This window comes from Setaria viridis, chromosome 5, assembly GCF_005286985.2.
Source record: "Setaria viridis chromosome 5, Setaria_viridis_v4.0, whole genome shotgun sequence".
In the NCBI taxonomy this organism is placed as follows: domain Eukaryota; kingdom Viridiplantae; phylum Streptophyta; class Magnoliopsida; order Poales; family Poaceae; genus Setaria; species Setaria viridis.
The window spans coordinates 21,777,548-21,790,344 of NC_048267.2; the positions used below are offsets into that span (position 1 = coordinate 21,777,548).

General features: G+C 42.5%; 2 protein-coding genes across 4 annotated transcripts; both read left to right on the forward strand.

Annotated features, from left to right (window-relative positions):
• The first annotated feature begins 398 nt into the window (after nt 1-398).
• LOC117856986 (uncharacterized) lies at nt 399-8,201 on the forward strand. 3 transcript variants are annotated; one of them, XM_034739449.2, is made up of 20 exons: nt 399-769; nt 1,719-1,871; nt 2,413-2,591; nt 2,833-2,940; nt 3,286-3,456; nt 3,538-4,074; nt 4,153-4,227; nt 4,306-4,434; nt 4,513-4,587; nt 4,666-4,875; nt 5,053-5,205; nt 5,294-5,517; nt 5,636-5,753; nt 5,836-5,974; nt 6,054-6,255; nt 6,332-6,437; nt 6,513-6,653; nt 6,732-6,855; nt 6,960-7,076; nt 7,566-8,201. In XM_034739449.2, exons 1-20 carry the CDS (start codon nt 544-546, stop codon nt 7,928-7,930), a joined length of 3,552 nt encoding a protein of 1,183 aa, XP_034595340.1. In that variant the 5' UTR covers nt 399-543; the 3' UTR covers nt 7,931-8,201. The 3 variants fall into 3 exon arrangements, 1 of the variants encoding a protein (XP_034595340.1); XR_011898410.1 differs by having other exon boundaries at nt 400-769; nt 1,725-1,871; nt 6,732-7,076; nt 7,566-7,704; XR_011898411.1 differs by lacking the exon at nt 399-769 and adding an exon at nt 1,018-1,187 and having other exon boundaries at nt 6,732-7,076; nt 7,566-7,704.
• A 144-nt stretch (nt 8,202-8,345) lies between these two features.
• Nucleotides 8,346-10,331, forward strand: LOC117856987 (pentatricopeptide repeat-containing protein At5g66500, mitochondrial). The gene has a single exon (XM_034739450.2). The coding sequence runs from the start codon at nt 8,558-8,560 to the stop codon at nt 9,923-9,925; it is 1,368 nt and encodes a 455-aa protein (XP_034595341.1). The 5' UTR covers nt 8,346-8,557; the 3' UTR covers nt 9,926-10,331.
• The last annotated feature ends 2,466 nt before the right edge of the window (nt 10,332-12,797 follow it).

Consider the following 12,797-nt stretch of genomic DNA (forward strand, 5'->3'; position numbering starts at 1 on the left):
GAATATCCATATATGATACTTTAACGGATATGAATTCGAATTATTTGGATATTCGTTAAATTCGGATTATTCGGATATACGCGTCCTAGTTTCTGCCCTCGTATACGGGAGCGCTGCAGCTATCCTGCCAAGCAGAGATGTCAATGGTCAGCCCCGCACGCCCGTAATCGCACGTACCGGAGCGCTGCAGCTCTGGTCAGCTCCATTCCAATTTCCAGACGCCCTCTCTGCCTCCATGCTGGAGCAGGATCTGATGTGGATGGAGCAGGACCTGTTCCAGTGACGACGCAGCCCTTCTGGTGCCACGCGCAGGCCACATGGCATCCGAATCAGCCGTTGGCGCGCGCCTCGATCCCCTCCGTCCGTTCCCTCCCCGACGCTTCTCCCTGCCACATCACCCCTCTCCTCCCACCTTCCTCCCCACCGGCCTCGAGTCGCCCGCGCGAGATCTGCCTTCCGCCGCGGGCCCGCGGCCACATGCCACACAACGACGCCCGACGAGCTCCCCCGCGATCGAGGTAGGCCCGCCGGAACCCGAGGAGGATGGAGGTGGCGGGCGGCGGCGCGGCGGACGAGCGGTGGGCGTCGCTGTGCAACTGCGTGGTGAACTTCCTGCTGGAGGAGCGGTACCACCTCACGGCGTTCGAACTGCTGCAGGAGCTGCAGGAGGACGGACGCCACGCGCACGCGCTCCGCCTCCGCGCCTTCTTCTCCGACCCGGCGCTTTTCCCGCCCGACCTCGTCGCGCGCGCATCCTCCGCGCCGCCCGGTACGTTCCACGCACCCCATTTCCCCGTCTCGCACCGCGCTTCGCCTCACGCTGTGACGCTCCCACTCTGGTCCGGCGGCTCGCTGGCTGGATCTCGCAGGATCGTGCCCGCCAGTGCTGCCTCCTTTGTAATTGGGCCCTTCTGTCTCTCGGACGTGCGTGCCCATCCAGCTCCGTTTCTCCGTAATCTGATTTGAAATCAAACTCTGTTCCACTCTGTCCTTTTCCTTGGCGTCGGTGTTACATTGGTGATTGTACAGCTCTGTTCAGTTGGTGTATGCATTTTGGCGCTCAACTGGCATTTTTGACGGACTTTTGGTTGGCGTCCACGGCTGTTATCTGGAGTGCTGTATGTATTCGTACTAACTACTTCTATCATATGGAGAAGTACAAAAAATGAAGCTTCAAGTGAACAAAGGTTGCTGAAAGAAACCATTGGGGGCAGATATTTATGTCAAAATTCTAACTTTTATGATGGTTTCTTTAATGTTTTTTTTCCTTTTTAAACCGATTTACATTCATTCAATTGCCAACAGCGATGGGGTCATGCCATCTGTAGAGTAGCAGCACATATACCTTTTATTGTGTGAGCTCTGATGACCGGCCGATCCTACTTAGTAGGAGGTATGGAAAAGGAGAAAACGCCACATAAATGTATGGGGCATGTGTTTTTGAGTGGCGTTTTGTCAGTTGGATAAAATCCAGCGGCGTTTGACCATGACTTACAAATGTAGGCTCTATTCATGCTTTTAGAGTCTTTCATTTCATAACATAACCAGTTGCTGAGAAATTAGATAAGTGCAACTAGTCGCTTGACCAGGCTCATTTAACTATCCTACTCGGCTTAGTTATTAAGCTTTTTGGTCAGTCCAGGCACCTAAATATTTTCTTGGTTATCAGCTTTATTACAGAAGCATTGAGATGATTCAATATATGTTTTTGTTGACAGGTGCAGATCCACAGAGTTTGTTAGAAGAGAAAATAGCAGCACAAGAAAAACTTGCACTTGCAGAGTATGATCTGCGACTAGCCAAAGAAGACCTTTCACAGTTGAAGCTTGAGTTACAAAAGCAAAAAGAATCATCTCCTGAAGATTCAAATGGTTTGTGACCTTGAAATTATGGACAATGTTATACACAGCATTACAGTATGATGTACCTTTTTATGCTGCAGTGCTGAACGAAAACAACCAGTTTTGGTCTCAGTTTTTGGATTAAGATTTCCTTTCTTTTTTGCGCCTTTACATTGCTTTGAGTGGAATATGACACATCTGCACAAGAATAGACTTTGCTTGCTGCATGGAAATTTGGAATTTATATGGTTCAGAATACAATGAAAAGATATTGAAGGCTTGCAATTTATGCGCCTTGTGCTTAAGGCGTCTGTTTGAGTGCTGTCAATAAACAAAACTAAACTGGGCAGGCTGTACCAGCTTTGGTCACTGTGCCAATAACTGTACTCAAGTCATATATGATATTGTATCAGAAGACCCCCAATATATTTTTTGTTATAAAGAAAGTATATATTCCACCTTATAAGATGTGCTTATATCCATTTGTGTTACTGAGGTTCATAAGCAGATAAGTGATAGCTTTGTCTAGAACCACAGTTTGCTTGACATGATTCATATATTTGGCATACAGGGCTCCTTTTGGGTGATTCTACACGTGAAGGATCCATTAGCCAACAGGATAAACGGGAAGTGAAAATTTCAGCATTAGGCCCTCTAAAGGATAATGAACGAAAAGATCTTAACTGTGCTGTAAAAGAATACTTGCTTTTGGCAGGGTATCGACTTGCAGCCATGACATTCATTGAGGAGGTCTGTATTATCTATGTAGTACCTTTTCCCTTGTACTGTTGTAACTTATGTTAATGTTTACCAGCTTGTGATTTTTTCCCCTTAAATATTTCTTGGATGTTGATATTTAGTGGGTAACGACACTATTTTGATGTGGCCAATTATAATAGTTTTATGTATATTGGCGGTCGAAGTTAATATTTCTGATCAGAAGGATTATTTCCTTATCCATGATTTGTACTCTCAATCATCTTAATTGCAGGTTCCTGATCAAGACCTTGATGTTTGGCCAAACAGTTCAGCTTGTGTTCCTGATGCCCTTCGTCGTTACTACTATCAGTACCTTTCATCTACTGCAGAGGCTGCAGAGGTAATTATCGACATCAATGTTGAAACTTGTGTCGAACTACAGATTGATGCATTACAGTGTCATATATAGCCGCGCATAGATATAAGTAATGCATTAGAAATTTCTCTTTCCTGTATCAACCCCCTGCTATTTGTAGGAAACATTGATGCCTTATTGATTTTGAAGAATCTATCAACAGAAAACTTTACCATTGGTTACGTCGGGGCCAGAACAAAGTTCATGGCATAGTTCTGTTCAACCTTTTTCATTATCACTTCAAAAGTTCAAGTTTCACTTTATCTTGCGCTTTCACTTGGAAGCATAGAGCTTCTAAACTGTTTCTTTCAATTTTGTAACGTATTGCAGGAAAAAATATCCATACTTCGGGAAAATGAAACATTACTTAAGGACAATGAGCGACTCAATGCTGAAAAGGACTCTTTGACCAAGAGCAGGGAAGCGGCTAATAGTCAGGTTGCTGCTTTGAGGAAATCTTTGGAAGCTGCGCACAAGGAGATAAAAGAGAAGGAAAAAATGGTAATATTCTCTTGGAAATCATGATCCAATGATCAATAGTTTTATGTTCTCTGAACTTTCCTAACCTTCATTTGATTAAAGGTTCAAGACTTAAGGCAGTCACTGGATGTCCAGAGGAAAGAGCTGAACGACTGCAGAGCTGAAATTACAGCCCTTAAGATGTATATTGAAGGGGCTCAATCAAACAAGCAATTGTTTGTTGGAAATAGTGATGATCTGGAGTCGCATTCCATCGCTAACTCTATGGGAGAAGCAGCAACATTGAATAATAAAGATGGAGACTCAAAAGGATCTGAATCCATAACAAATAAGCTAGGATCGGCAGTCAATCTAACTGAGGATACACAGAAAGATCACCAAGTGATAGAAAATAGTGCTGAAGGTCCCTCAGTTTCAGAAGCTCCAGTTTCTTGCTCATCTCATGAGAATGGAGGCTATGGTACTTCAGAAGAAGATAAATCTATGTCGAATATCTCATCAGAAAATGTAACTCTTAATAGTAGTCTGCATGGAGCTTCCATGATTGGTAAAATCCAGGAGAGTTCAGATGGCATATCTGTGTATTTATCTACTGAGAAACTAGAGAGCCCAAGCAAACAAAAATCTTCAGATAAGATGGTTAGTGTCCTAGTAATTCTGCTTTGTCTATAAAGTACGCTTGTTTACTTCTATTGATACTCCTTACTTTTCCTGTAGGCTCTGGAGACTATAAAGATAGTTTCAGATGCACTTCCAAAGATTGTACCATATGTGCTCATAAACCATCGTGAGGTTTATTTGTAACCTTTGTAGCTTGCATCCATATCCATTTAAGTACAACTAATGTTACATAATTCTACATGGTTACAGGAACTTCTTCCATTGATCATATGTGCTATAGAAAAGCATCCAGATAGCGATGTACGGGATTCCTTGACTCATACATTATTCAACCTGATAAAACGGCCTGATGGACAACAAAGACGCATCATAATGGATGTATGCTGCTATGAATGTAAATTGTAGCATCATATTTTTTTCATATTTATATCTGTTTTCCTTGTCATATGGCTGCAGGCTTGTGTTGAGTTAGCTAAGAGTGTTGGTGAGATGAGGACAGAAACTGAGCTACTTCCTCAATGTTGGGAACAGGTATTTTACATTTTTGTGATAGGTCTTCTAGCTTTCTTTAGCGCATGATCTTACATTTATTAATCTATTGGTGTTTAGATAAATCATCAATATGAGGAACGCAGATTGCTTGTTGCTCAATCGTGTGGAGAACTTGCTGTGTATGTTCGCCCAGAGATTCGAGATTCCCTCATTTTATCTATTGTGCAACAACTTGTCGAAGATGCTGCAACAGTTGTAAGGGAAGCTGCAACACATAACCTGGCATTGCTTCTTCCTCTGTTTCCAAACCTGGACAAGTATTACAAGGTCAGCCTCACTTATATAAGTACAAATTTGATTTCACAAGATTAGCTAAATTTAAGCTATGGACAAGGATAGGATATTTTGTTTAGTTCAGAATTGAGAACTTGGAGAGTTACACATAACTGAATGTAATATTATTGCTCATAAGTCCACTGGTTCCCTTTGCTTTTTTATTTGTAGGTTGAGGAACTAATGTTCCAATTGGTCTGTGACCCCTCTGGGGCGGTTGTGGAAGTCGCACTCAAGGAGCTTGTTCCTGCTGTAGTAAGATGGGGAGGTAAACTGGATCAGATATCAAGAGTGCTATTGGCTCATATCCTGGCATCTGCTCAGGTATGCTTTCTCGTGAATATTGAGAACTTTCTATTTTCTATTAATGATGCGTGTCCTTATAGTCCTTACAACCTGTTATGTTTTTCAGCGGTGTCCACCTATTTCGGGGGTTGAAGGTACAATAGACTCTCATCTTCGTGTTTTAGGAGAACAAGAGCGCTGGAACATTGATGTCCTCCTTCGAATGTTGACTGAGTTGCTACCATTTATTCATCAGAAAGCTATAGAGACTTGCCCCTTTGCACCAGTTGATCCAACAGGCTCTACACCAGAAAACTTCTTCTCAGCATCCTGCCTAAAACTGTATTCAACGTAAGTTCTTCATTTTGATCTTATCTTTTAATTACTCTAAACAAGAAGTATCAGATAGACTTTGCGAACAATAAAAAACGTCTTTCACTGAGTCATCGCATCTTGGGGAACTTGACAGAGGTGACTCTGAGTGGTCAGCATTTGAGTGGATGCACACTGATTGCCTGCCTGATTTAATCAAGCTTGCCTGCTTGTTGCCTGTGAAAGAGGATAACTTAAGAACCATTATCACGAAGGTAAAATCTAGCAACCACACCTCCCATACAAATTGGACTATCATCAGGTTTAGTTCTGATCAATCATTTCTGGATAATTTAGTACCTTTTGGAAGTATCTGGGTGCTACGGTAAAGATTATTTGGAGCACATCATGCTACCGGTATTTCTTGTAGCAGCTGGCGATATTGATAGTGGTGATTTTACCTATTTTCCTCTGTCAATCCAGCCAAAAGTTCGTGGTAAGACCACATCTACTTATTAGATGAGGCAGTTTGATATAGTTGCATTTTTCATTCCTTTGTATTGATTGTATTACAGGCTTGCGTCCGAAAACTTCAACTGCTGAAAAACTTGCGATCATGTGTGTGTTCCCATTGTTGTTGTCTGGTATTTTGGGTTCTCCTTCCAGCCGTCAACAGTTAGAAGAATATCTGAGAAAAGTACTTATCCAAAACACCAAGGATGGTTCATTTTCTATGCATCATACTACAGAGATTATTAATGCAGTTCGGTTTCTTTGGTGAGTAATTAGAGTAATTGAAAACATGTTGCTGCACATGATTTGTTTTCATGGATCTGACTTCTTATGATTGTAGCTTATTTGTGGAGCACCATGGAGTTATCTTCAATATTTTGTGGGAGATGGTTGTGAGTTCAGATACCAGCCTGAAAATAAATGCTGCAGCTCTACTGAAAGCACTTGTAAGTTTTCTGTACATGAATGATTCAATGATCTTCAATGTTGTTTATGATATTCTTATTTGCTTTAACACACAGGTACCCTACATTGATGTGAAAGTTGCATCTACTCATATTTTGCCAGCACTTATTACTCTTGGCTCTGATCAAAACTTGACAGTAAAATATGCTAGTATAGATGCATTTGGAGCTGTTGCTCAGCACTTCAAAAATGACATGGTAAAGAATGATTCTTATTTTCTTCCTTTAAATTTTACATACTTTGTGTATTTCCTTTTGTCCTTAACTCTTTGACAGGTTGTTGACAAGATACGCATTCAAATGGATGCTTTCCTTGAAGATGGATCGCATGAAGCTACTATTTCTGTTATTCGTGCACTTGCAGTGGCTGTGCCTCATTCAACAGATAGGCTACGTGAATATATCCTGCTCTTTGAATTCCATGTTTACATTTTGACTTAAATTTTGCACATCTTTTGCTTGCCTTTTGTCCATTTGCCTTTTGTTTTCTTTGACATGACATACATCTTTTAACCAAGATATTTAAGCTGACGAGCATCACACCTTCCGGCGATGATATTGAACGGCGTCGTGAAAGAGCAAATGTATACTGTGAAGCGCTGCGGGCTCTAGATGCTACAGGTTGGTCTGACCTGAGTATAGCATTCCTTCCCCTTAATATACATGCCACAACTGCCTTTCAAGTCTGCCTGGATCTTTATCGTTGGCATTGTTAATTCCAAGGTTTAGATATTCTTTGAGGGCTAGAAACCAGAACCTGCTTGGTTCCACAGTTTTCATCCCAGATTACACATAACTCCGAAAGAACTCTTACTATGGAAAACTGGGTCGGTTTCTGGCACCAAAAGTAGTTGTTTTGTCTCAAATTTCAATTATCATTTTTTTTAGTATTGGACGACTGCATTTTGGAAAACTGAACCCTGCGGTTTCCCAACCTCTGCTAGTACCTTATTTGTATAGTTCAATAATATTTTGAACATATCTTCCCATCATTCACAAACTAAAAAACGCTGTTAGAAACTATGCTATGCTTGGTTTCATTTGTACGGACTAAAATATGCCATCCTCAATTTATGTTTACTGTATCTTTTTTGTCCTTGGTCGTTGCAGATCTTCCAGCAACAAGTGTACGCGATCTGCTTCTGCCATCAATACAGAACTTGTTAAAAGATCCTGATGCTCTAGACCCTGCACACAAGGAGGCATTAGAAATCATAGGCCGTGAACAGTCGGGTGGTACACTGGAAAGCCTCAGCAAGGTAATGGGGGCGCATCTTGGGATCGCATCCTCCGTCAGCAGTTTCTTTGGTGAGAGCAGCCTCCTTGGGAAGAAAGAAGGTGGCGAGCAACATGACCCTGCTACCACCGCTGCCCCTGATCCCAATCCGCAGGCTCAGCCGGAGAGCACTAGGTTTGGTCGTATAATGAGGGGCGGCTTCGGAGATATTTTGCGAGGGCAAAGCAAGGGACAGTGATGCACCGGGTTTTAAAATGATCAGTTACATACATAGCAATCAATACCACATTCTTTGTTCGTTGTTGTAGTAAGGTTACGGAGGAATGGAATTTCCATGCCGAGAGAAAAGTAATGTGACGTTACTGCAGTAATCTAGCACCAAAATTCCTGTATAGAAGGAAAGATATAGCATTTTGCACGTATTCAATTAGCTGCATATTTCTAGGACTCTAGTTGCTGTATCTTTGTTCCATTTGTTCATATCAATAAAAGATAAAAACTCCACGGTATCAGACACTGTCAATCTTTCCTGAATTTGGATGCTATGGTCAGCTGACGTCATGTAATTCCAGCGGTTGTTTTGTAAGCAAAATATGATCTGGTTCGACAATAAAAATGTCTATCGGGCACAATAATTGTATGAAACGCAAATAATTGTCGATCTAAACTACAATGATCACAATGTACATGGACGGAAAATAAAATGGAAACATAAATATGATAGAATCATAGACGCATATGAAGAAAAAGATGTCTATCGGGCCTAGATGGGCTGCCTTGTTTGCAAGACCTAATTCGTTCCGTGAGGCTCTGCTGCTCTGTTTCACTGTTTGTGTGGGATGCCGGCCGGACTCGTTCGCTCAAAATGGCGAGTGCTCCGCGGCCGCCGCCGGCGTCTAGCCTGCTTCGTATCCTCTCCTCTCACCCCTCCCTCTCCACCGCCATCCATGCCATCCTACTCAAGTCCTCCTCCCTCTCCAAACCCATCCCGATCCCGGCCACTGCCCTCCTCACAGCCTACGCAAACGCGGGGCTCCCAGGCGCCGCGTCCCGCATGTTCGACGAAATGCCGCGGCGGGATACCGTCGCATGGAACGCACTCCTCGCCTGCCTCGTCCGACACGCGCGCCCCGCCGCTGCCGCCGCCGCGTTCCGTGGCATGGCCACCTCCGGGTTCCCGCCCACGGCCGCCACCCTCTGCACCATGCTCAAGGCTTGCTCCGCGTCACGCGCCTTCCGCCCTGGCCGGCAGCTCCACGCGCGGAGCGTCATCTCGTGCCACGGCGACGTCATCATGGATACGGCCCTTGTTGATCTCTACATGAGCTGTGGTCTCGTAGAGGATGCCTTGAGGGTGTTTATGCTCACGAAGTACCCAAAGGATGCCGCACTGTACAACGCTGTTCTTTCAGGCTGCGTGGAGAATGGCTGGTTTAGGGAGGCTTTCTCGATGCTGAGGTGGACTGAGCTCAATGGAATTTCGCTGACTTGTGCTCTCACGGCCTGCTCAGCGACAGCAAACTTGGCTTATGGTATGCAGGTGCATTGCAAGGTTCTTCGTTGTGGGTTTGATTCTGACACCATAATATGCAATGCGCTTATTGACATGTATTCAAAATGTGGGAGGACAATGGGTGCACGGATAGTGTTTGACCGGATGGCTGGCAGAAATGTGGTTTCCTGGTCAAGTATGATTGATTCTTATAGTCACCATGGGTATGGTGTGGGTGCTTTAGATTTGTTTAAGATGATGGAGAAAGCCACACCAATGGTCTTGCCAAACGCTATTACATTTCTGGCAGTTCTGTCAGCCTGTGGACACTCTGGTCTTGTGGATGAAGGTCAGTCCATGCTACATTTGATGAAAAGCAAGTACGGCATTGATCCACAACCAGAGCACTATGCATGTTTAATAGACATGCTAGGTCGTGCAGGACGTATTGACGAGGTGTGGGATCTATATTGTAGATTAACTGCAAGACGAAATAAGTGTCCAATTGCCATCTATGTCGCTACGTTGAATGCATGCAGAGCGAACATGGATGTCGTAAGAGGAAAGAAGGTAGCCATGCACATGCTGGAGGTTGACCCACAAAATCCTGGGATTCATGTGTTGATATCAAACTTTCATTCTGCTATTCGACAATGGTTTGAATCAGATGAATCACGGAGGGTTATGGTGGAAAAGGGTCTCAGGAAAGAAGCAGCTAGCAGTCATGTCTCTGTTGGCTAAAAACTGATTTTGTATAAATCTTGAAAGCAGCTGCCACTGAAAGTGTGGCAAAGCTTGGAAACTATGGTGGCCGACCAAATTGGCCCTTAGTCCAAGTAAATGCCACAGATTGGTATATCAAGAGTTTAGGGACAATTTTTCTACCTTATTAATGCCAAATGGTGCAGCTGCATCTACCATACTTGTGTTAACAGAAATATGCCACTGTAATCATAATATTCATTTGTGCATATTGTCACATTTCTTGCCATGCTCACTGTTGTGAGGTTTGGCATGATTATTAGGTTCCCCCTTTTTTTCTTGTCTTACTATTGTCTAAGTCAAGGATGAACTGCGGAAGAATATACTTCTTGTATAAACAATACTTGAGAATGGATTTGAAGACTCTGTTGATTCATCTTTTTAACCTGATATGTGTTATGGCTCCCAAACTCTCATATTGCCAGTTTCACCACATCTGATCCTTTTCTTGGATTACGGTTCAGTAAACAAATGAAATTACATATCAACTGCTTTACTTTTTTTATTGCTAGGGATAGCTTAGCCATGTGATGAGTTCTTTATGTTGTTTTCATTGCAAAATGATGGATCTCCTTCCAGTTCCGAGTATGGGAATTTAAAGACACGAAAAATCTCCATTCTATGTAGCATCTGGGAGATATACATAATATTTTCAGGAACAAGAAAATCAGGATAATTTCTCTCTATTCACCACCATTTCGAGTCTTTGACTTATGTTAGTTTCTTTTTCTTCTTTAGTGCAATAGCTATAGCTTGATATAGAATCCATTTCTCAAAGTAATGAAAATCATTTCTAAAAAAAAGTAATGAAAACCATAATCTTATAGGAAATGGTTCGAAAGACACTATTCCATCTTTTATGTTTAGGTATCATGACTTCTCTTTTATTTTGAACTCTTTTCCCTAATAGATCTTTGAATAACTACTCCCTCTATCCCAAAATACTACTCGTTTTGGCTTTTCCATATACATATATCTTGTTATGTATCTAGACATAAGTATATATTTAGGTACATATCAAAAGCTATGCATCTAGAAAATTCAAAATGAATAGTAATTTGGAACGGAGGGAGTATAATCTTCTGCTTGGGCCATAATAAAATCCTATTCCAAACAACGTCACGAGCAGATTTTCCTGTTTTGCTAGCGAGTATGTTATCTACTAACGGAATAAGGAGCTTTGCTATTATAGTGGATTTTCAAGTTAGCATCATCTACACTCTATTTGGTTTATATTTTTTAATATATATTGCTGCATCGTGGACAATAATAATATTGAGGAATTTCCTTATTTACCACCGAGAAAACTTGTAATCCCCCGTATGCCATCCCCTTGTGAAATGAGACTAAGGCCTCCTACTTGGCTTTCTTGATCAACAACAAAACAAGAGCACAGTTCCCCTTTTTTCCAGAAAAAAAGGAGCTGAAAATTTGAGATAGGCTTATTTCTAATCACTCAAACTTTATTGAATGTTGTCGAAATGTTGCATTGGAAAGTAAGAGAATGCTTTTATAAGGACATGCTAGTTTAGTTTGTAAGAATCCACAGATTGACTGAATCCAGGAACAACAAAGCTGCACAAGTCCGCAAAGCTCAACATACTTCTGGTTTGTGGAGCTTTTTACTGAACATGTGCCTATGTGCTTGTCCATAAGGTATGACCTTGGTGTGTACAAGGGTCCTTAAACTTTTTAAGTGGGACTTGCTTCCATTATTGATCTCATGATGTTTCTCAAGATCCGAACTCCTAAGGTATCATTAAAAAGAAACACCCCCAAGGTATCATTGTTTTACTTCTTTCCACCAAGATAACATCTTACTGAAAACTTTTTTTGGAACGAACGGGCACGAGGCGGTGCCTATTTCATTGATAGAGTAGGAAAAAACAGAGGGAGACCCGACAGATCGGGAAGGAAAAGAAATACAAAAGGAAGGCAAAAAGGCCAAAATGGGACTACTCGCGTGATAGAAGAATCGCTAGATCTTTGGCCCCTGCCAAAAGCCAAGCCGAGGTCTCATCTTTGATTTTCATCATTAGGGTTGTCGGTGATGTTTCGTGGCGATTGAAAATACGTGCGTTCCGCTCCTTCCAGACTTCCCACATGATTAGGAGGGCGAGGCTTCGTAAAGCCTTGCGAGGCGAGTCCGGTGTTGTGGTGATAGCTGTCCACCACTCCAGAGCGTTGGATGAAGGTCGCCATTCAGTTGGTCGTAGGTTAGGCTGCGCTAGCCATATCGCCGTTTGATCCCAGATTTTCCGTGTGTATCTGCACTCAGCTAAAAGGTGGTGTCCGGTCTCCATAGTGGATCGGCACAGGACGCAAGTTGCGTTGTGTGGCCAGCCCCGCTTGGCCAATCGATCAGCTGACCAGATTCGGTTCTGTGTAATTAGCCACGCGAAAAATTTGCACTTTGGTGGTGCCCAAGATTTCCAGATGGTTGATATGTGCGGTGTTTCGGTGCAGTCCAGGAATTGTGCTTTATATGCCGAGGCCGTTGTATATATTCCTGATTCTGTCAGCTTCCAAGTGATAATTACATCTTACTGAAAACTGATCCTACTGTTCTGTAGTAATGCAAAAACAAAAGTGTCAGATATTACTGCTACTGCTTTAGTTTGTTTTGTGTTTGATTTTGGACTCCAGATGCCTTTAGATTCATTTTTATAGGAAGCCTAGTTGGCTACTAAATAGGTGTGGTCCATGGCGGCCCTACATCTTTTCATAGAAGGTATGTAGCATCAGTGTGGCGATCTTCTGCTTTAACAATCATGTCATGCTGATTCTGGACATTTCGTACTTCCCGCGCCTAAATGGGGTTCCATCTCCATGTGCGTTTGCTGCTCCCTGT

Excerpts from the sequence above, each read along its gene's own strand:
- LOC117856986 (XM_034739449.2), top strand. The coding sequence starts at position 544 with ATGGAGGTGGCGGGCGGCGGCGCGGCGGACGAGCGGTGGGCGTCGCTG. Across the intron at positions 4,228-4,305 it reads TGCTCATAAACCATCGTGAG|GAACTTCTTCCATTGATCAT; the intron begins GTTTATTTGTAA and ends ACATGGTTACAG. Across the intron at positions 5,518-5,635 it reads TGCCTAAAACTGTATTCAAC|AGGTGACTCTGAGTGGTCAG; the intron begins GTAAGTTCTTCA and ends GGAACTTGACAG.
- LOC117856987 (XM_034739450.2), top strand. The coding sequence starts at position 8,558 with ATGGCGAGTGCTCCGCGGCCGCCGCCGGCGTCTAGCCTGCTTCGTATC.